Here is a 23,938-nt window from a genome sequence, read left to right as displayed (position 1 = left end):
AAATATCAAATACGCAACCTCTGCTCATATAAGCAAACTATCACAAACACACACATATGGACTCGCTCTATAAACAGCATGACTGTGTTTGCGGTTGTCACAGTGACTCTTGTCCCCAGCATAACTGGAGCACAGGGTGGGGCTTCGTTGTGATTGACAGCGATGATGTCAGAACTATGAGCTCAGCCTGCAAACCATGGGCTCCTGCAGCAAAGAACGGAAAATTACTGGCCCCTCCCCCCACTCCATGTCTCCTCTCTCTCCCTCTCTTCGTATTTTTCCCTCTACCTTTTATCCCATCTCTCCTTCCTCAACACCCCCACTCTCCTCCCTTTCTCGATCCCTCTTTTTCTCTCTCCCATCCCCCTCTCGTTCTCCCACACAGGCAACATGCATCGGCTTAGGGGAAAATCTCAGCCGGTGCAGAGACAATAATAGAGCTGAATTCTGCTTTGTGTTGTTCTGCTTAACACAACAAAACTCAGCAAAGCACAAACCTGCAAGTCTACTGTACTTTTCCCCCCAATATGCTGCTTAAAGACCATCTAAATCATCCTTATGCATATAACTGATGCAATCAACTAAAGTGTACAGCAGAGACATAGGGATGCATAGGGATGATAAAGAGAAAGCATCCAACTGGCCGTTAACAATATCTAACCATGCAAGAAATGAAATACAGGTTTAATTTGGGAAAGAGACCGCACTATATATAGAGATATAAGACAGCCCTTCTCCAAATTACAGGCTGTAAATGATCTGTATTGCTCCCACCCTGCTGAGAGGCCTCAGCTGCAGGGAGAGAGAGAGTGTGTGGCTGGACTGCAGTTAAAATTCTAATCTACTTTAACAAACCCTGTTTACAAAGTGAATTTAAATGAAAATTCCATTGGGAAATCTTCTAAAAGGATTGAAAGGCAGACAAAGAGGATGTGTGAAATGACAGACCAGTAACCAGGACTACCTTAAAAAAAAAAAAAAAAAAAAAAAAGTGTGTTCAGCAAGACAGCATTGGCAAATTCAAGCCCATTAGTAGGATCCTTTTTTGCTGTTTTTGTGCCAGAGATCATCCAAGGGGAACACAGAAGCTGGGCATGGCCTCCTTAACCAACAAGACACAGGCAGCGACAAATCCGCTCCACGTGATAGCCGTCTGACTCATTTGCAGACAACAACCGTAGTAAACTCTGCATAATACTAGTGGCCAGAACTAGGGAGAAAAAATAAAACAAAACCTTCAATAAAATACAGCTGCAAATATGAGACACACCCTTAAAGCCATTTAGTTTGGCCAAACATAAAATTTGGTATTCCATATGCATCATAAAAATTACTGCTCAATTCAGCACACTGTTGCTGGACCAATTCAAACAATGCTTAAGCTTAGTGTGTTTCAGCACCATGGAGAGCTCTCAGTCTCAGGCAATCTAAAAAGGCCCATGATTCTGCAGAGGTGTCAGGAACTCAATACAAGATTGGAACTATGTAAAAGCACAGATAGGAACTGAGAAGGAAAAAAAATATATGATAGTTTAACTTAACAAATAAAGGCCCCCTAGCAAAGGCTTACCTTTTCTTTATTAGGGAGTGTTTGTGTTCTGGTAAACGTGTCTCCTCCATTAATACTGATCAGTTCTGCATCTGAAGGTGGAAATGGTGCAGGAAAAACCACTACATCACTCTTCAGTGTGTCTGAGCTAAAACACACGTCATACTGCTGAGTAGATTTGGAGTAAGACCAGCTTCCATCAGGGTGTGTGGTGATCATCGGGGCGCTGTACCTTCCCAAACTGCTGTCTGTCCTGTGGCATTTTACAGCTACTAAACTGATGAGACTTAGTAAAAAGATGATGGACACGCACACAATGCCGATCAGCAAATACAGATTTAAATCCGAGAAACTCTCCTCCTTTATTGGTGCATGTCTGAATGTGGTCTTGACATCGCCTGTGCTTTCAACAACCACAATATCAATAGACACAGTCGCTGATAGTGAAGGCTCTCCATTGTCACAAACCAAAATGACCAACGGGTGAGTTTTCACGTCATTGTCACTCATTCTCCGCTTAGTCCTGATCTCTCCACTGCTGGTTCCGATTCGGAAAAGATTGTTTCCTTTGGGTTCAGAGATGTGGTAAGACAGCAGCGCATTGTAACCAGAATCTGCATCTACAGCCCTGATCTTGGCCACAAAGTAACCCGCATCAGCAGAATAGGGAATGTTCTCTGTGTTAACCGAACCAAGCTCAGAATAGGGCGCGAGAATCCCAGGACTGTTGTCATTTTCATCCAGAATAAAAATATTTACAGTCACATTACTGCTGAGCGGAGGAACACCAGAGTCTGTGGCCTGAACTTTAAACTGCAACGTTTTTATCTCCTCATAGTTAAACGACTGTAAACTGTGTATATCCCCACTATCAGGGTTTATATTAACAACAGAATATGTATTTCCTGATTTGTTAAGTGGTTCTAATAATCCATAAGTAATTTTGGAATTTTCATCTAAATCTGGATCAACAGCTGAAATAGTGTAAATGATTTGGCCTTTAGGGCCATTTTCTTTCACAAAGATATTTATAACAGGGTTTGGGAAAAGTGGCGGATTGTCATTAACATCAGATACATACACAGTAAAAACGCGAGTGGCAGAAAGAGGCGGAGTCCCTTCGTCTGACGCCATGACTGTGACATTATATCGATTAATACGCTCTCTATCCAACGGCCCATCCACCACAAGAGAATAATAATTCTTATACGACGACTGTAATTTAAAAGGAACATCACCTACCACTTTTCCATGCGTATTCCCATTCTTTCCCGAGTCTTTGTCTGATATAGTAATCAAAGCAACTGTTGTTTCTTTTTTAGCATCCTCCCTTACTGTGTTCACTTGTGACGTTAATGCTATTTCTGGCTTGTTGTCGTTTATATCTAAAACCTCTACTAATATTTTACAGTGCGCGGATCGCGGACTCGACCCTTTGTCTTTAGCCTGAGCATGAAGCTCGTATGCATTTTGTTGCTCAAAATCCACATTGCCCTGCACTGAAATCACGCCGGTAGAAGAATCAATTTTAAAAACGCTGTTTGTTTTGTCATCGCTGTCTTGGTGAACTAAAGAATAAATAATTTCACTATTTACACCCTCATCTAAATCAGTGGCATTCAGATTTATTACTAATGTTCCCACTGGTGCATTTTCAACAAGACGAACTTTGTAAAGAGCTTTGCCAAATACGGGTGCGTTATCATTCACATCTTGGACATTTATGACTATCTGCGTTGTACCTGATTTGGGAGGTTTTCCTCCATCCACAGCAGTCAATGTGAGCTGGATCACAGGCTGTTTTTCTCGATCTAAAGCTTTCTGCAGCACTAACTCGGCCGACACACTCTGCTCTCCTCCGCTTTGTACATCCAGAGAAAAGTGCTCGTTTGGACTCAGCTTATAGCTTTTCACGGAGTTCGCTCCAACATCAGGGTCCGATGCTCTAGGCAACTGAAATCGGTCTCCAACAAAAGCATTCTCTGATATGTTAAATTGTTTCGACCTAACACGAAACGACGGGGCATTGTCATTAATATCTAAAACATTTATCTCAATGCGAAACAGATTTAACGGATTATTAACAATGGCTTCTAAATTCACTGAACATTGCGGTGAGGAAGGACAAAATCCCTCCCTGTCGATCCTTTCGCTTACGAACAGAACACCAGTTTTCAAATTGACCTCAAAATATTTCCTTCCCAAAACGGCAGGGATATGAAATCCGCGTGATTCCAGTTCTTGAACATTCAAATTAAGATCCTTTGCGATATTTCCAACAAATGTCCCCGTATTCACCTCCTCTGAAATGGAATATGCGATCTGGGCTGAAGCTATAGACAGCAAGCGCAGCACAACCAGACAAATAGTGGTCCCGCCAAGAAGAATTATCCGAGCCATTGCGCCTCTATGTTGTAAGATCCATCAATCGCTGCAAAAAGAGTAATAATAAAACAGATTCCATACTGTAGCTATATTGCCTTATGTGCCATTTTGTTTCAGTGCATACAGCTATAAAGACGAAACAGAACAAAGCGCATGAGCACGCTCAAAGGCAATTGAGGAGGAGTCAATGTGGGCGCGCACAGAAGTTGCAAAACACTTCTATACTGACACCAAGTGGCTTCGAAGAAACAACTATAATGACAATATCAGTTAAAATATTTTCTCATTATCTATAGATTTTAGAAATATGACAAACACATGTGTTTACGTTTTATGCATTTGACCATTTTATCTGACAAATCAATGAAAATTCGCTTTATATGTTATATCTTACCTTTTCTTTATTAGGAAGTGTTTGTGTTCTGGTAAAAGTGTCCCCTCCATTAATACTGATCAGTTCTGCGTCAGCAGGCGGAAATGGCGCAGGGAAAACCACTACATCACTCTTCAGTGTGTCCGAACTAAAACACACGTCATACTGCTGAGTAGATTTGGAGTAAGACCAGCTCCCATCAGGGTGTGTTGTGATCATCGGGGCGCTGTACCTGCCCAAACTGCTGTCTGTCCTGTGGCATTTTACAGCTAGTAAACTGATGAGGCTCAGTAAAAAGATGACGGACACGCACACAATGGCGATCAGCAAATACAGATTTAAATCCGAGAAATTTTCTTCCTTCATCGGTGCATGTCTGAATGGAGTTTTGACGTCACCTGCGCTTTCAACAATCACAACATCAATAGACACAGTCGCTGACAGTGAGGGCTCTCCGTTATCACAAACCAAAATGACCAACGGGTGAGTTTTCAGGTCATTGTCACTCATTCTCCTCTTAGTCCTGATCTCTCCGCTGCTGGTTCCGATTCGGAACAGATTGTTTCCTTTGGGTTCAGAGATGTGGTAAGAAAGCAGCGCATTGTAACCAGAATCTGTATCTACAGCCCTGATCTTGGCCACAAAGTAGCCCGCATCAGCAGAATAGGGAATGTTCTCTGTGTTAACCGAACCAAGCTCGGAATAGGGGGCGAGAATCCCAGGACTGTTGTCATTTTCATCCAGAATAAAAATATTTACAGTCACGTTACTGCTGAGCGGAGGAACACCAGAGTCTGTTGCCTGAACTTTAAACTGCAACGTTTTTATCTCCTCATAGTTAAACGACTGTAAACTGTGTATATCTCCACTATCAGAGTTAATGTTGATCATGGATGTTACTGGGCCGCTTTTCGAGCTTTCTAGTAAAGAATATGTTATCCGAGCATTATCACCTACGTCAGGATCAAAAGCAGATGCTGTATGAATAATAGCTCCAATCTGACTGTTCTCTTTTACATAAACATTAATGACGGGATCTGGAAAACGCGGCGCGTTGTCATTCACATCAGAAACGTGTACAGTAATGACACTGGTGCTAGAGAGAGGCGGAGTCCCTTCATCAGCAGCTATGATTGTCACGTTATACTCAGATGCCTGCTCTCTGTCTAAAGGCCCGTTAACAACTAAAGTATAATAATTCTTGTATGAGTTCTGAACTTTAAAAGGAGAAGAGCCCTGGGTGTTTATGGTTACCTGTCCGTTTTTACCAGCATCATTATCAGTTACAGTTATCATTCCAACCATTGTGTCAATCGGAGCATCTTCTTTAACTGTGTTCACTAAAGACGTCACAGATATCTCCGGAATGTTGTCATTGACATCCACGACCTCGACCAATACTTTACAGTGTGCTCCTCTCGGGTTATTACTTTTATCTTTTGCTTGTACTCGAAGTTCAATCGCATTCCTCTGCTCATAATCTACATCATTTTGTACAGTAATTTCACCTGTTTCAGGATTTATCAAAAATGCATCTACGTTTTTGTCATTGTTGTGGTTGACAATTGCATAAATTATTTCACCGTTTACACCCTCATCTAAATCAACAGCTTGAACAGTTATCACATGAGTACCATGTGCTGCATTCTCAGTAATTTTAGCCTTGTACAAAGACTTACTGAAAACAGGAATATTATCGTTAACATCAACAACGTTAACTATAATTTCTGTTGTACCAGATTTAGGAGGTTTTCCTCCGTCTACAGCGGTCAATGTGAGATTAATTACAGCTTGTTTTTCTCGATCTAAAGCTTTCTGCAATACTAATTCAGCAGACACACTATGATCTCCTCCGCTCTGTACATCCAGAGAGAAATGTTCGTTTGGACTTAGCTTGTAGCTCTTTAAGGAGTTACTGCCCACATCTGCGTCAAAAGCGCTTTGTAACGGAAATCTCTCCCCTGAAATAGTTGATTCGGTAATGTTCAGATGTGTTACTGATGTCCGAAATTCGGGTGCATTATCATTAATGTCAACAACATTTATTTCAAACCTGTAAATATTCAATGGGGAGCTAATCATAGTTTCTAAAGGCAGAGAACATTTAATAGTCTGCTCGCAAATCTCTTCTCGGTCAATTCTCTCTCTGACATGGAGAATTCCAGTTTTAGTATTAACATCGAAATACCTCTTGTTCGGTCCCGGAACGATATGAAACCCTCGTACCTCAAGGTCCTGAATATTTAGATTAAAATCCTTCACCAAATTACCAACTGTAGTGCCTTGATTTGCTTCCTCCGACACTGAATACACCAGCTGTCCGCCCGCTATATTCCAAATTCGACCAAGGAAGAACACAATAATCCAAATCCGAAATTGCCCTTTGGATGCCATTGTCTCTCAATCCTCTAGATATGTTCAAATCATAAAAATCCGATAGCATAGTAGTTGAGGAAATATTCACACGAAGCCACACACTACAGCAGCTTCCAGACACAATGGCGAATTCTGAACAAAGCAAGCCTATCTGCTCTGGAAGCTACAAAATGAGGCGGAGCTTAATTGAGTCAGGAAAATTCTCATGTAAAATGAAATGATAGTGACATCGTGCGGACATCTGCAAACTCCACTGTTTCTAAATAAAATAATTGTGATAAATTTAATCTTTCGGTTATAGGAACATACATTTAAAATAAATTTGATAATGCCTAGAATGGATAAAGTCTCCACATCATCTTGGCTATCTAATCATTTAACACACACACACACACACACACACACACACACACACACACACACACACACACACACACACACACACACACACACACACACACACACACTTAACAAGGCAATTAGATAACAACAACAAAAAGGTTAAGAAGACCTGAAGCGTAAATATATTACTTCTTTTAGCGCAGAGATTTTCAAACCTAACATTTCTTAACGATTAAATTGACCAAAATGATCACAGTTATCAATATTATTACTGTATTGTTAAAATGTGCTGAAAATGTTCAAGAAATAGTCATACACACTGAAATTATGTTGAAAACCAAAAGATTTTAAACAAATGAAAAATACTGGTTGGGTGACTTACAGCATAACATGTTATCTACTAACATATAAAACATGTTCAAATTAAGTTTTTTTTTTGTGTTTGTTTGTTTGTTTGTTTTTGTTTTTTTCCAAGAAAAGGATGACACAATATAGGTAATTTATCTGCACCAAAAAAAAGAAAAAAAAAATCTAGGCTATTTTATTACTATAATGGAGATTTTTTTAGAATGCATATTAGTTACATCTACCAGTTAAGATTTACAACTGAATTTTGGTTCAGTTTTCGCACTGGTCTGAGCAAAAACAGCAGACAGGCTGAATAAAAACTAAACCCACTGTATGACAGCATGTGCAAATGGAACATCAGAAAAGAGCTGCTTTCATGGTGACCTTTTTAAACAAAGCAGAGGATAAACTGCGCTCATAAACACAACTTTTTTAGACATTTAAACCTTATATTTTTATTTTAAAATTATTTATTTATTTAAAATTTATGTTTTAATTGTGAGTTAATTAATTGATAGCTTTTCATTTACCTACGAACCTACTAGAAGAACAGTAAATACGTTTTCAGCACCACGGACAGAGTTAGTGGAAAATAATATAAAACTGCACTTGAAAACCTCCGCGCAATTCGTTTATTTTAGGCAGAAATAAGGTAATACCGATTCTAAATTTGACTTACTTCTTCTTACTTGATTTAAAAATCACCCGAATTACCAATATCCAATTGGAACAATTCAAAGTAGAAACAACAACTCTAATTAAAGCGTTTTCCTCATGTGTAATACAAATATCTTACCTTTTCTTTATTAGGAAGTGTTTGTGTTCTGGTAAAAGTGTCTCCTCCATTAATACTGATCAGTTCTGCATCTGCAGGCGGAAATGGCGCAGGGAAAACCACTACGTCACTCTTCAGTGTGTCCGAGCTAAAACACACGTCATACTGCTGAGTAGATTTGGAGTAAGACCAGCTCCCATCAGGGTGTGTGGTGACCATCGGGGCACTGTACCTGCCCAAACTGCTTTCTGTCCTGTGGCATTTTACAGCTATCAAACTGACGAGAGTCAGTAAAAAGATGACGGACACGCACACAGTGGCAATCAGCAAATATAGATTTAAATCCGAAAAACTCTCCTCCTTTATCGGCGCATGTCTGAATGGAGTTTTGACGTCACCTGTGCCTTCAACAACCACAACATCAATAGAGACAGTCGCTGACAGTGAGGGCTCTCCGTTATCACAAACCAAAATGACCAGCGGGTGAGTTTTCAGGTCATTGTCACTCATTCTCCTCTTAGTCCGGATCTCTCCGCTGCTGGTTCCGATCCGGAACAGATTGTTTCCTTTGGGTTCAGAGATGTGGTAAGACAGCAGCGCATTGTAACCAGAATCTGCATCTACAGCCCTGATCTTGGCCACAAAGTAGCCCGCATCAGCAGAATAGGGAATGTTCTCTGTGTTAACGGAACCAAGCTCAGAGTAGGGGGCGAGAATCCCGGGACTGTTGTCATTTTCGTCCAGGATAAAAACATTTACAGTCACGTTACTGCTGACCGGAGGAACACCGGAGTCTGTGGCCTGAACTTTAAACTCAAACGTTTTTATCTTCTCATAGTTGAACGACTGTAAACTGTGTATATCCCCACTATCAGAGTTTATGTTGATCATGGATGTTACCTGTCCGCTTTTTGAGCTTTCTAGTAAAGAATATGTTATCCGGGCATTATCACCTACGTCAGAATCAAAAGCAGATACTGTATGAATAACAGCTCCAATCTGACTGTTCTCTTTCACATAAACATTAATGACGGGATCTGGAAAACGCGGTGCGTTGTCATTCACATCAGAAACATGTACAGTAATGACACTGGTGCTAGAGAGAGGCGGAGTCCCTTCATCAGTAGCTGTGATAGTCAAGTTATACTCAGACGCCCGCTCTCTGTCTAAAGGCCCGTTAACAACTAAAGTATAATAATTCTTGTACGAGTTCTGAACTTTAAAAGGAGCAGAGCCCTGAATCTTTAGGGTTACCTGTCCGTTTTTACCAGCATCATTATCAGTTACAGTTATCATTCCAACCATTGTGTCAATCGGAGCATCTTCTTTAACAGTGTTCACTAAAGAAGTCACAGATATCTCCGGAATGTTGTCATTGACATCTAAGACCTCGACCAATACTTTACAGTGTGCAGCTCTCGGGTTATAACCTCTATCTTTTGCTTGTACTCGAAGTTCTATTGCGTTACTCTGCTCATAATCAACGTCTTTTTGTACAGTAATTTCACCTGTTTCAGGGTTTATCGAGAAAGCATTTACATTTTTGTCATTGTCATGGTTGACAATTGCATAAATTATATCACCGTTTACCCCCTCGTCTAAATCGACAGCTTGAACAGTTATAACATGAGTACCAGGCGAAGCATTCTCAGTGATTCGTGCTTTGTACAAAGACTTACTGAAAACGGGAATATTATCATTAATATCCAAAACGTTAACAACAATCTGCATTGTACCGGATTTTGGAGGTTTTCCTCCGTCTACAGCGGTCAGTGTGATCTGGATAACAGGCTGTTTCTCTCGATCTAAAGCTTTCTGTAGAACCAGTTCAGCAGACACACTCTGTTCTCCTCCGCTCTGAACATCCAGAGAAAAGTGCTCATTCTGACTCAGTTTGTAGTTTTTTACCGAATTAACTCCAACATCGGCATCAAATGCTCTGTTTAGAGGAAACCTCTCCCCTGGAAAGGCTGATTCGCTGATATTTAGATTTGTTATTGATGTCCGAAATGCTGGTGCATTATCATTAATGTCAGCAACATTTATTTCAAATCTGTAAATATTCAATGGGGAGCTCATCATTGCTTCTAAAGGCAGAGAACATTTAGTATTTTGCTCGCAAATCTCTTCTCGATCGATTCTCTCTCTGACATGGAAAATTCCAGTTTTAGTATTAACATCGAAATACCTCTTGTTCGCTCCCGGAACGATATGAAACCCTCGTACCTCAAGGTCCTGGATATTCAAATTAAAATCCTTCACCAAATTCCCAACTGCAGTGCCTGGGTTTGCTTCCTCCGACACTGAATACACCAGCTGTCCGCCCGCTATATTCCAAAGCCGACATAGAAAGTACACAGAAATCCAAATCCGAAATCTTGATTGCCCTTTGGATGCCATTGTTTCTAAATCTTCTAGATATGCAAAAATCATAAAAATCCGATAGCATAGTAGCGGAGGAAATATTCGCACGAAACCACACACTACAGCAAGTTCTAGACACAATGGCGAATTCTGAACAAAGCCTCTCTGCTCCGGAAGCTACAAAATGAGGCGGAGCTTAGTGGAGTCAGGAAAATTCTCGTGTAAAAATGGAAGTTTAGTGACATCTTGCGGACATGTGCAAGCTCCGCTGTTTCTAAATAAAATAGTTTGATATGTTTAATCTATTGTTTATAGTAACATGGAATTAAAATAAATGTGACAGTGACTAAAATGGAGAAAGTGTCCACATCATATTGGCTATCTAATAACAACAGTGGCATGGAACAAACATACTTAACAAGGCGCATTAATAACTAAAAAAAAAAAAAAAAAAAAAAAAAAAAAAAAAATCAAGACAGGTTAAATAAGATCTGAAATTAATAAAAGAACAGTAACTTAAATTTGCGTTTTCACGTTTTCAGCACCACGGACAGAGTGCGTCAGTGCAAAAGCGCAAAAGACAACAAAATGGCAATCTAAACTTGCGTGCAAGAGCAATATTTTAAGAGAGAAATAAGGTAATATTCGTTCTTATTACCTTAATATTTCATTCTTATTATTCTTATTCTCAATCTCAAAATAAAAACATCTGGATTAGCAATATGCAGCACGAAAAATATAAAATAAAAACAGCAGCTCCAAGTCAAAGCGTTTTTCTCGCGTTTAACATAAATATCTTACCTTTTCTTTATTAGGAAGTGTTTGTGTTCTGGTAAAAGTGTCTCCTCCATTAATACTGATCAGTTCCGCATCTGCAGGCGGAAATGGCGCAGGGAAAACCACTACGTCACTCTTCAGGGTGTCCGAGCTAAAACACACGTCATACTGCTGAGTAGATTTGGAGTAAGACCAGCTCCCATCAGGGTGTGTGGTTATCATCGGGGCACTGTACCTGCCCAAACTGCTGTCTGTCCTGTGGCATTTTACAGCTATTAAACTGATGAGACTCAGCAAAAAGATGACGGACACGCACACAATGGCGATCAGCAAATACATATTTAAATCCGAGAAATTCTCCTCCTTTATTGGCGCATGTCTGAATGTGGTTTTGACATCACCTGTGCCTTCAACAACTACAACGTCAATAGAGACAGTTGCTGACAGTGAAGGCTCTCCGTTATCACAAACCAAAATGACCAACGGGTGAGTGTTCAGGTCATTGTCACTCATTCTCCTCTTAGTCCTGATTTCGCCGCTGCTGGTTCCGATTCGGAACAGATTGTTTCCTTTGGGTTCAGAGATGTGGTAAGACAGCAGCGCATTGTAACCAGAATCTGCATCTACAGCCTTGATCTTGGCCACAAAGTAGCCCGCATCAGCAGAATAGGGAATGTTCTCTGTGTTAACGGAACCGAGCTCGGAATAGGGCGCGAGAATCCCAGGACTGTTGTCATTCTCATCCAGAATAAAAACATTTACAGTCACGTTACTGCAGAGCGGAGGAATACCAGAGTCTGTGGCCTGGACTTTAAACTCAAACGTTTTTATATCCTCATAGTTAAATGACTGTAAACTCTGTATATCTCCACTGTCGGAGTTTATGTTGATCATGGATGTTACCGGGCCGCTTTTCGAGCTTTCTAGTAAAGAATATGTTATCCGGGCATTATCACCTACGTCAGGATCAAAAGCAGATACTGTATGAATAATAGCTCCAATCTGACTGTTCTCCTTCACATAAACATTAATGACGGGATCTGGAAAGCGCGGCGCGTTGTCATTCACATCAGAAACATGTACAGTAATAACACTGGTGCTAGAGAGAGGCGGAGTCCCTTCATCAGTAGCTGTGATAGTCACGTTATACTTGGACGCGCGCTCTCTGTCTAAAGGCCCATTAACAACTAAACTGTAATAATTTTTATACGAGTTCTGAACTTTAAAATGAGCGGAGTCCCGTATTTTTAACGTTACCTGTCCGTTTTTACCAGCATCATTGTCAGTGACGGTTATCATACCAACCACTGTGTCAATCGGAGCATCTTCTTTGACATTATTTACCAAAGATGTTACAGAGATTTTTGGAACATTATCATTAATGTCACCAATTTCCAATAACACTTTACAAAGAGCAGCTCTTGGCTTATGCCCTTTATCTTTAGCCTGCACACGGAGCTCCACAGCATTTTTTCTTTCGTAATCTACATCACCTTTCACCGTAATCTCGCCAGTTTCAGGATTTATTGAAAATGAATCGACATTTTTATCATTATCGTGGTTAACTAAAGCATAAACAATCTGACCATTTACACCCTCATCTGGGTCGTTGGCTTGTACTGTAAGAACAGAAGTACCGGCTGGCGAGTTTTCATTTACGCGAGCTTTATACAATGATTTACTGAAAACGGGAATGTTATCGTTGACATCTTCAACATTTACGATTATTTGCAGTGTTCCTGATCTTATAGGTTTTCCTCCATCTACAGCGGTGAGTGTGAGCTGAATCAATGGCTGTTTCTCTCGATCTAAAGCTTTCTGCAGAACTAATTCAGCAGACATACTCTGCTCTCCTCCGCTCTGAACATCCAGAGAGAAGTGTTCATTTGGACTCAGTTTGTAGCTCTTTACTGAATTAATGCCCACATCCGCGTCAAACGCGCTAGGCAAAGCGAATTGCTCCCCTGGAAAAGCTGATTCTGAAATATTTAGTGTTGTCTTTGAGGTACGAAATAATGGTGGATTATCATTAATATCTAGTACATTTACCTCAAATCTATATATGTTCAAAGGCGAGTTAACAATTGCTTCTAGAGGTAAAGAACACTTCACATTCTGTTCACATAGCTCCTCTCTGTTTATTCTCTCCTTAACATGAAGAGCACCAGTCTTTAAATTCAAATCGAAATACCTTCGATTGGTCTCCGAAACAATTTGAAATCCACGTCTTTCAGTGTCCTGTAAATTCAAGTTGAGATCTTTTACTAAATTCCCAACTGTCGTGCCTGGGTTTACCTCCTCCGAAATGGAATACACAATCTGCCCATCTGTAAAAATTCCAAAGCAAAGAAAGACACTGAAAAATATCCACGCGTTTAAAATATGTCCATCTGTTAAAGCCATTTTACCAAACCACTGCTGTGTATGTTAAATGACCGAAATTCTCCCGCATGTCTGTAAAGCGTTTCTGCTGAATCCACGAGTCGACTGTTTCCGAGGACAATGGCGGACGACTAACAAAGCCCTTATCCAGGAAGACAGAAAATGAAAAATAGGAGGAGTCTCATCTTTTCAAGAACTCTCACACAACAGGCAGATACTGACATCGCGCGGATAAAACTGAGCATCACATCAAGAAAGCAAAGTATAGACAGATAGACAAATAAATAAATACATAAATAGAACAGCAAATAAACAAAATATTTAAAATATCAGTGAAATATTTATTTAAACAGCCCAAAAATGCACAAAAAGCATGCCTTTAAGAACTACAAGCAGGAAGCGAAGCCAGATAAAGAAAATGGCATTTAAACAGTTGAAACGTGTGTAGACTAAGTTTGCTCTGCAAACCTCTTACATTAAACTATTTGTATTTAGCTAAATTTGTCACCTCGTGCGAAAACTGTAGATTGATTGATTTATTATATTTATTTTATTGTCTGTTTTGCATAACATATTCATTTCCAAAAAAAGGGCCTTACATATAATAAGACGGGACAAGTAACTGCTATCTTTAGGTTTGGACTCAAGTGTTCAGCACCACGAACAGCTCCAATTACACAAACAATAAACCATATCGAACAATGCGATGTCCACTATGTCTATCGTGTTTCATGTGCACTCTAAACTAAAAACTACATTCTTTTATCCTTACACATCCTTTTTTTTTTTAATAACCGATGTGCGCTGCCATAAGGATTACAGCTTCTATTTGAATGATGTGGAGTGACGTTAAAACAGGGTAAAAAGATCGACTGGATTAATTCAACTGAAACTTTATTAATGTAACTAAATGTGTGCGCTCATCCGTTTTCAGTGCAGCTAACCTCGGGTCGTTTCATGTCATCTACTATACATCTCAACTCATTAAACTATGACAGGTGGGTTACCACAAAAAGACGGTCATTGATGAATCTATGGCGCCAAGTCATACCTAATGCCTCAATTTGACTAGAAACACCATAGAGCGCAAATGTAAAGCATTGCTCCAGCATGAGTCGGGAGAGACTTCTGCATTCAGGAAAATAAAATACTAAACAATCAAGACAATAGAGAAGAAGTTGCTTAGACATGTAGCGTGAAAGCATAAGACTTAATTCACCAATAAAACAATATGTTTTAATTTATCTTACCTTTTCTTTATGAGGAAGTGTTTGCGTTCTGGTAAAAGTGTCTCCTCCATTAATACTTATAAGTTCTGCATCTGCAGGCGGAAATGGCGCTGGGAAAACCACTACGTCACTCTTCAGTGTCTCCGAACTAAAGCACACGTCATACTGCTGAGTAGATTTGGAGTAAGACCAGCTCCCATCAGGGTTTGTGGTGATTATCGGGGTGCTGTACCTGCCCAAACTGCTGTCTGTCCTGTGGCATTTTACAGCTATCAAACTGACGAGACTCAGTAAAAAGATGACGGAAACACACACAATGCCGATCAGCAAATACAGATTTAAATCCGAGAAACTCTCCTCCTTCATCGGCGCATGTCTGAATGTAGTCTTGATGTCACCTGCGCTTTCAACAACCACAACATCAATAGACACAGTCGCTGACAATGAGGGATCTCCGTTATCACAAACCAAAATGACCAACGGGTGAGTTTTCAGATCATTGTCACTCATTCTCCTCTTAGTCCTGATCTCCCCGCTGCTGGTTCCGATTCGGAACAGATTGTTTCCTTTGGGTTCAGAGATGTAGTAAGACAGCAGCGCATTGTAACCAGAATCTGCATCTACAGCCCTGATCTTGGCCACAAAGTAGCCCGCATCAGCAGAATAGGGAATGTTCTCTGTGTTAACAGAACCGAGCTCGGAATAGGGCGCGAGAATCCCGGGACTGTTGTCATTTTCATCCAGAATAAAAACATTTACAGTCACGTTACTGCTGAGCGGAGGAACACCAGAGTCTGTGGCCTGAATTTTGAACTTAAACGTTTTTATCTCCTCATAGTTAAACGACTGTAAACTGTGTATATATCCATTGTCAGAGTTTATGTTGATCATGGATGTTACCTGGCCGCTTTTCGAGCTTTCTAGTAAAGAATATGTTATCCTGGCATTATCACCTACGTCAGGATCAAAAGCAGATACTGTATGAATAACAGCTCCAATCGGATTGTTCTCTTTCACATAAACATTAATGACGGGCTCTGGAAAGCGCGGCGCGTTATCATTCACATCAGAAACGTGTACATTAATGACACTGGTGCTAGAGAGAGGCGGGGTCCCTTTATCAGTAGCTGTGATAGTCACATTATACTCAGATGCGCGCTCTCTGTCTAGAGGCCCGTTAACAATTAAAGTATAATAATTCTTGTATGAATTCTGAACTTTGAATGGCAACGAATCACCAACCTTAAGATAAATTTCACCATTCATTCCCGCATCATTATCCAGTACAGTAATCATACTAACTACTGTGCCATTAGGTGCATCTTCCTTAACAGTATTTACTAAGGAGGTAACAGAAATTTCTGGTGTGTTGTCATTTATGTCCGTTATCTCCACCAACACTTTGCAGTATGCGGCTCGTGGTTTATGGCCTTTGTCTTTAGCTTGTACTCTAATTTCAACAGCAGCGCCTTTTTCATAGTCTACAGTGCCTTTCACTGTTATAAGACCGGTTTCAGAATCTACTGAGAATGCATCTACATTATTATCGTTATCTTGGCTCATTAATGAATATGCGATTTCACCGTTTAGTCCTTCATCTGGATCACTAGCGTGAACTTGGATTACGGAGGTGCCAAGCGGTGCGTTTTCTAATACTCGTGCTTTGAATAGGGGTTTACTGAACACTGGAATATTATCATTCACATCCTCAATATTAACAATTATATTAATTGTGCCTGACCTTGGAGGTTTCCCTCCGTCTACAGCAGTCAGTGTGAGCTGGATCACTGGTTGTTTTTCGCGATCTAAAGCTTTCTGTAGCACTAATTCGGCAGACACACTCTGATCTCCTCCGCTCTGTACATCTACAGAAAAGTGTTCATTCGCACTCAGTTTGTAGCTCTTTACCGAATTACTGCCCACATCCGCGTCAAACGCATTCGGTAATGGAAATCTTTCCCCTGGAATTGCCAACTCTGATATATTAAAATATTTCACAGGAGAGCGAAATGTAGGTGTGTTATCATTTATATCTATAATGTTTACTTCAAAACGGTAAACATTCAATGGCACATTAACAATAGCTTCTAAAGGGAGAGAGCATTTTAAGCTCCGTCCGCACAGTTCGTCTCTATCGATTCTGTCTTTAATACGAAGATTTCCGGTTTTTGTATTTAAATCGAAATACCTCTTATTTGTTCCGGATACTAGTTGAAATCCTCGATTATGTAAATCCTGTAAATTCAGGTTTAAATCCTTTGCAAGGTTGCCGACTGTTGTTCCCGGGTTTGCCTCTTCCGACACTGAATATACAATCTGCCCGTCCACGATACTCCGAAAGCAACACAACATATAAAAAAGTATCGCTGGAAGACAATCATGGACCAAAGATATTGCCATATTCCGTTTAAAAACACAGAAAATATTCAACAAGATATCAGCATTTCGTTCTAGTTTCGTCTATTATCCATTCGAACAGAGAGGAGGCTGAGAGCTGTAGCGTCGTCCGAACAAAGCCATCTGAAGCTACGCCCGCTGCGAAAAACAAGGCGGAGACATGCGAACATAGAAGAGTTTAACCACGGCTTGATGGTGACCTCTAGTGGAAGAGCACAAGTATTAGACAACTCCAAGCATGTATATAAACCGTGGAATGTGCAAATGTAAAAAAAATGGTAAAAATGTTTAATGATTATGACAGGCTTTTCCAGAAGATAATAATAATAATAATAATAATGAACCACCAAGAAAAGACAACTTGATGTTTCACAGTGTTGTTGACAGATGTTTTTAAAAAATCTCTTAAGCGTTAAACTTTGAGAACTTTTTTTTGGTCTTTAAAAATCTACCAAGACAACAACAACATTAAGAACAACAAGAGGAAGATGAAGATGAAGATGAAGATGAAGATGAAAAAGAAGAGTGAATTTACATTTGAAACACCCAGATGGTATAGAGAAAGATTTAAACAATATTGCATTTCAGTACCATGGACAGCAAAAAGCAGCAGCAGCACACAAGCAAAATAAACAAATAAATCCTCGCATATAGCTTCATATTTACATTCTTACCTTTTCTTTATTAGGAAGGGTTTGAGTTCTGGTAAAAGTGTCTCCTCCATTAATACTGATCAGTTCTGCATCTGCAGGCGGAAATGACGCAGGGAAAACCACTACGTCACTCTTCAGTGTGTCTGAGCTAAAACACACGTCATACTGCTGAGTAGATTTGGAGTAAGACCAGCTCCCATCAGGGTGTGTGGTGATCATCGGGGCGCTGTACCTACCCAAACTGCTGTCCGTCCTGTGGCATTTTACAGCTATCAAACTTATGAGACTCAGTAAAAAGATGACGGACACGCACACAATGGCGATTAGCAAATATAGATTTAAATCCGAGAAACTTTCCTCCTTTTTTGGCGCATGTCTGAATGGAGTCTTGACATCACCTGCGCTTTCAACAACCACAACGTCAATAGAGACAGTCGCTGACAGTGAGGGCTCTCCATTATCACAAACCAAAATGACCAACGGGTGAGTTTTCAGGTCATTGTCACTCATTCTCCTCTTAGTCCTGATCTCTCCACTGCTGGTTCCAATTCGGAACAGATTGTTTCCTTTGGGTTCAGAGATGTGGTAAGACAGCAGCGCATTGTAACCAGAATCTGCATCTACAGCCCTTATCTTGGCCACAAAGTAGCCCGCATCAGCAGAATAGGGAATGTTCTCTGTGTTAACGGAACCAAGTTCAGAATAGGGCGCGAGAATCCCAGGACTGTTGTCATTCTCATCCAGGATAAAAACATTTACAGTCACGTTACTGCTGAGCGGAGGAACACCAGAGTCTGTGGCCTGAACTTTAAACTCAAATGTATTTGTCTCCTCATAGTTAAACGACTGCAAACTATGTATATCTCCACTATCAGAGTTTATGTTGATCATGGATGTTACTGGGACGCTTTTCGAGCTTTCTAGTAAAGAATATGCTATCCGGGCATTATCACCTACGTCAGGATCAAAAGCAGATACTTGATGAATAACAGCTCCAATCTGACTGTTCTCTTTCACATAAACATTAATGACAGGATCTGGAAAACGCGGCACGTTGTCATTCACATCAGAAACGCGTACAGTCATGACACTGATGCTAGAGAGAGGCGGAGTCCCTTCATCAGTAGCTGTGATAGTCACGGCGTACTCTGATTCGCTCTCTCTGTCCAGCGGACCGTCTACAACCAGAGAATATTTATTTTTATAGGTATTCTGTATACGAAAAGGTGCAGAATCTCGTATTTTAAGAACAACTGCACCGTTTTTTCCTGCGTCTTCGTCTTTCACTGTGATCAATCCCACCATTGTACCAGCAGCAGTGTCCTCTCTGACGGTTTCAGCAAGAGATATCACGGAAATTTCAGGTACATTATCATTAATATCAACAATTTCAACTAGAACTTTACAATGAGCAGCCCTTGGTTTCTGGCCTTTATCTTTTGCTTGGACACGAATTTCTACAGCATTGCTTGCTTCGTAATCAATAATCCCTTTAACTGAGATTACGCCACTGACAGAATCAATGGTAAAAGCGGTCGCTATACTATCATCATCATGGCTTATAAAATAATATATTATTTCTCCATTTAAACCCTCGTCAGCATCAGTAGCATGGACCGTGACAACAGAAGTGCCAGGGGGCGCATTTTCCATTATTCGTGTTTTATAAAGAGATTTACTAAATACAGGAATATTATCATTTACATCCTCAACTTTAATAATAATTTGCGATGTTCCTGATTTGGGAGGTTTTCCTCCGTCTATAGCGATCAGTGTGAGCTGGATGACAGGCTGTTTCTCTCGATCTAAAGCTTTCTGCAGCACCAATTCAGCCGACACACTCTGTTCTCCTCCGCTCTGAACATCCAGAGAAAAGTGTTCATTCGGACTGAGTTTGTAGCTCTTTACCGAATTACTGCCTACATCCGCGTCAAACGCACTTGGTAAAGTAAATCTCTCCCCGGGGAAGGCTGATTCTACAATATTTAGTTCTGTCTTTGGTGACTTAAATGTAGGAGTATTGTCGTTTATGTCTAAAACATTGACCTCCAGTCGATACATGTTTAAGGGGGAGTTAACAATAGCTTCTAATTCCAGAGAGCATTTGCTGCTCCTTCCGCATAATTGTTCCCTGTCTATTCTCTCTTTGACGAGAAGAACACCACTTTTTAAATTAACACTGAAATACCTCTTATTTGGGCCTGAAACGATCTGAAATCCACGAGGCTCTAATTCTTGAAGATTTAGGTTCAAATCCTTGGCTGTATTTCCCACTGTGGTTCCCGGATCAGCCTCCTCCGATACCGAATACACAATCTGCCCATCGGTAATATTCCAAAATGAAAACGTTGCAATGAAATACATCCACCATTTAAATCCGTGTTTCGACATTTTCATAATATCCTTTATAAACCAATCTCATCCATTTGGTAAAATAACCAAACAACGCCGTAATCCTCACAGCTCATGCAAAAACAGAGACAGTGATGTGGCCTTTCGCGAACAAAAGCCCCACGTGATAAAGTGAGCCCTCCCTGACTGAGGAAGAGCTTTGCATAGCTGGGGTAAGAGAAAATCCCGTTCTCTAACGACACCGCGCGGACAAATTGAGGCGAAGTAGATAATTCAGTAAGAAGGGACCCAATATCTTTATAATCACAATAGAAGAATTTTAAAGTATTTATTCATATTAATGGAGACTGTTATTAGTGGATCATTAAAATTCACCAAAAACTTAACGGTATACAGTTTCATGTCTGTAAGGTTTGTCAATTCACACTGCACTTAAGTAAAATCAAAACCAGGGAAAATGAAGTTTCATGTAATTAATAATGCTATACTACACGTGCCGAAAATATATATTTTTTATTATTATTTATTTTTTTTTACTTATTTTTTTTTGTATGTAATACTGCTGTTTTGCACCATATAAATATTGTGATTCTCACGACAAGAAAAAACGAGGCCTTGTGATCGAAGGTGAAAAAATCTTCTATCTTGATGTTTGCACGCTAGGTTTTTAGTACCATAAACAGCTCCATATATATATTAGAATAAACACACTGTAAAACACAGCAATGTCCAGTCTGCGAAAAATATATATGTGCACTCTAAATAAATAACTACAATATATTGAGCAAGCAAAACAATAAATAACCAAGATAACAGAGAAGACGGCAATTGCATACCTCCAAAGCGAAACAAAGGCTAAATTAGCCACAATATGTAAATTGCAATATAGAATGAAATTACAGTGAATTTCGATATTTGCCTTTTCAGCACCACGGACAGGGAGCATTAGAGCAAAAGACGATAGAACTACATTCTAAACCTATGCGCAACAGAATTAACATGTTAAGGGAGAAAACGGGTGATGATTTATAATTCCCTGCCTGAAATCTTAATATGAAAAAAAAAAAAAAATGATATCCAGCATAAAGAATTTTAAGAAAAGAAACATCAGCTCTATAACCACAGTGAATATAATAGCATGTTTTCCTCACTTTTAATTAAAATATCTTACCTTATCTTTATTGGGAAGTGTTTGTGTTCTGGTAAAAGTGTCTCCTCCATTTATACTGATCAGTTCTGCATCTGCAGGCGGAAATGACGCAGGGAAAACTACTACATCACTCTTCAGTGTGTCCGAGCTAAAACACACGTCATACTGCTGAGTAGATTTGGAGTAAGACCAGCTCCCATCAGGGTGTGTGGTGATCATCGGGGCGCTGTACCTGCCTAAACTGCTGTCTGTCCTGTGGCATTTTACAGCTATCAAACTGATGAGACTCAGTAAAAAGATGACGGACACGCACACAATGGCGATCAGCAAATACAGATTTAAATCCGAGAAACTTTCTTCCTTCACCGGCGCATGTCTGAATGGAGTTTTGACATCACCTGCGCTTTCAACAACCACAACATCAATAGAGACAGTCGCTGACAGTGAGGGCTCTCCGTTATCACAAACCAAAATGACCAACGGGTGAGTTTTCAGGTCATTGTCACTCATTCTCCTCTTAGTCCGGATCTCTCCGCTGCTGGTTCCAATTCGGAACAGATTGTTTCCTTTGGGTTCAGAGATGTGGTAAGACAGCAGCGCATTGTAACCAGAATCTGCATCTACAGCCCTGATCTTGGCCACAAAGTAGCCCGCATCAGCAGAATAGGGAATGTTCTCTGTGTTAACGGAACCGAGCTCGGAATAGGGCGCGAGAATCCCGGGACTGTTGTCATTCTCATCCAGGATAAAAACATTTACAGTCACGTTACTGCTGAGCGGAGGAACACCAGAGTCTGTGGCCTGAACTTTAAACTCAAACGTTTTTGTCTCCTCATAGTTAAACGACTGCAAACTATGTATATCTCCATTATCAGAGTTTATGTTGATCATGGATGTTACCTGGCCGCTTTTCGAGCTTTCTAGTAAAGAATATGTTATCCGGGCATTATCACCTACGTCAGGATCAAAAGCAGATACTTTATGAATAACAGCTCCAATCTGACTGTTCTCTTTAACATAAACATTAATGACGGGCTCTGGAAAGCGCGGCACGTTGTCATTCACATCAGAAACGCGTATAGTCATGACACTGATGCTAGAGAGAGGCGGAGTCCCTTCATCAGTAGCTGTGATAGTCACGTTGTACTCTGATTCGCACTCTCTGTCCAGCGGACCGTCTACAACCAGAGAATATTTATTTTTATAAGTATTCTGTATACGAAAAGGTGCAGAATCTCGTATCTTAAGAACAACTGCACCGTTTTTCCCTGCGTCTTCGTCTTTCACTGTGATCAATCCCACCATTGTACCAGCAGCAGTGTCCTCTCTGACTGTTTTAGCAAGAGATGTCACGGAAATTTCAGGTACATTATCATTAACATCAACAATTTCAACTAAAACTTTACAATGAGCAGCCCTTGGTTTCGGGCCTTTATCTTTTGCTTGGACACGAATTTCTACGGCATTACTTGCTTCGTAATCAATAATCCCTTTAATAGAAATTAAGCCAGTGACAGAATCAATGGTAAATGCGTTAGCAATATTGTCATCATCATCATCATCACTGCGTATAAATGAATAAACGATTTCTCCATTCAAACCCTCGTCAGCGTCAGTAGCATGGACTGTGACAACAGAGGTACCAGGAAGCGCATTTTCCATAATTCTTGTTTTGTAAAGATATTTACTAAATACAGGGATGTTATCGTTCGCATCCTCAACATTAATAATTATTTGTGATGTTCCGGACTTTGGAGGTTTTCCTCCGTCTACAGCGGTCAAAGTGAGCTGGATTACAGGCTGTTTCTCTCGGTCTAAAGCTTTCTGCAGGACCAATTCAGCCGACACACTCTGCTCTCCTCCGCTCTGTACATCAAGAGAAAAGTGTTCATTCGGACTGAGCTTGTAGCTCTTTACAGAATTACTGCCTACATCCGCGTCAAACGCACTTGGTAAAGTAAATCTCTCCCCAGGGAAAGCAGATTCAGCAATATTTAGCTCTGTCTTTGGTGACTTAAAAGAAGGAGTATTATCGTTTATGTCTAAAACATTCACCTCCAGTCGATACATGTTTAAGGGGGAGTTAACAATAGCTTCTAATTCCAGAGAGCATTTGCTGCTCCTTCCGCATAATTGTTCCCTGTCTATTCTCTCTTTGACGAGAAGAACACCACTTTTTAAATTAACACTGATATACCTCTTATTTGGGCCTGAAACGATCTGAAATCCACGAGGCTCTAATTCTTGAAGATTTAGGTTCAAATCCTTGGCTATATTTCCCACTGTGGTTCCCGGATCAGCCTCCTCCGATACCGAATACACAATCTGCCCATCGGTAATATTCCAAAATGAAAACGTTGCAATGAAATACATCCAACGTTTAAATCCGAGTTTCGACATTTTCATAATTTCCTTGATAAATCAATCTCATCCATTTGGTAAAATAACCAAACAACGCCTTAATCCTCACAGCTCATGAACAAACA

The 23,938-nt window shown here is 40.2% G+C and overlaps 4 protein-coding genes and 1 pseudogene across 8 annotated transcripts in view; all 5 read right to left on the bottom strand.

Annotated features, from left to right (window-relative positions):
• The window catches only part of LOC141287966 (protocadherin alpha-C2-like), a 108,496-nt gene that overhangs the window by 28,496 nt on the left and 56,062 nt on the right, over positions 1-23,938 (bottom strand). The window contains exon 1 of one of the 5 annotated variants that reach the window (XM_073820088.1): positions 4,329-7,042. The exons of 3 other annotated variants lie outside the window; for them this stretch is intronic. In XM_073820088.1, coding sequence (XP_073676189.1) covers positions 4,329-6,701 — 2,373 coding nt within the window. In that variant the 5' untranslated portion in view covers positions 6,702-7,042. Of the gene's footprint in view, positions 1-1,570; positions 4,069-4,328; positions 7,043-23,938 lie in introns of those variants that run through there. One more of the 5 variants, XM_073820086.1, reaches the window with a different exon arrangement.
• Positions 7,731-13,766, bottom strand: LOC141288957 (protocadherin alpha-5 pseudogene; annotated as a pseudogene).
• On the bottom strand, positions 14,913-17,300 carry LOC141288956 (protocadherin alpha-8-like). The gene has a single exon (XM_073821157.1). The coding sequence runs from the start codon at positions 17,298-17,300 to the stop codon at positions 14,913-14,915; it is 2,388 nt and encodes a 795-aa protein (XP_073677258.1).
• LOC141288804 (protocadherin alpha-3-like) lies at positions 17,960-20,420 on the bottom strand. Its single transcript, XM_073820972.1, has one exon. It carries the CDS (start codon positions 20,345-20,347, stop codon positions 17,960-17,962), a length of 2,388 nt encoding a protein of 795 aa, XP_073677073.1. The 5' UTR covers positions 20,348-20,420.
• Positions 21,276-23,895, bottom strand: LOC141288955 (protocadherin alpha-3-like). The gene is made up of 2 exons (XM_073821156.1): positions 21,474-23,895; positions 21,276-21,281 (listed from the first exon to the last, which is right to left on the bottom strand). Exons 1-2 carry the CDS (start codon positions 23,856-23,858, stop codon positions 21,276-21,278), a joined length of 2,391 nt encoding a protein of 796 aa, XP_073677257.1. The 5' UTR covers positions 23,859-23,895.

Source organism: Garra rufa, chromosome 16 (genome assembly GCF_049309525.1).
Source record: "Garra rufa chromosome 16, GarRuf1.0, whole genome shotgun sequence".
In the NCBI taxonomy this organism is placed as follows: domain Eukaryota; kingdom Metazoa; phylum Chordata; class Actinopteri; order Cypriniformes; family Cyprinidae; genus Garra; species Garra rufa.
This window is presented reverse-complemented; position numbering and strand designations above follow the sequence as displayed.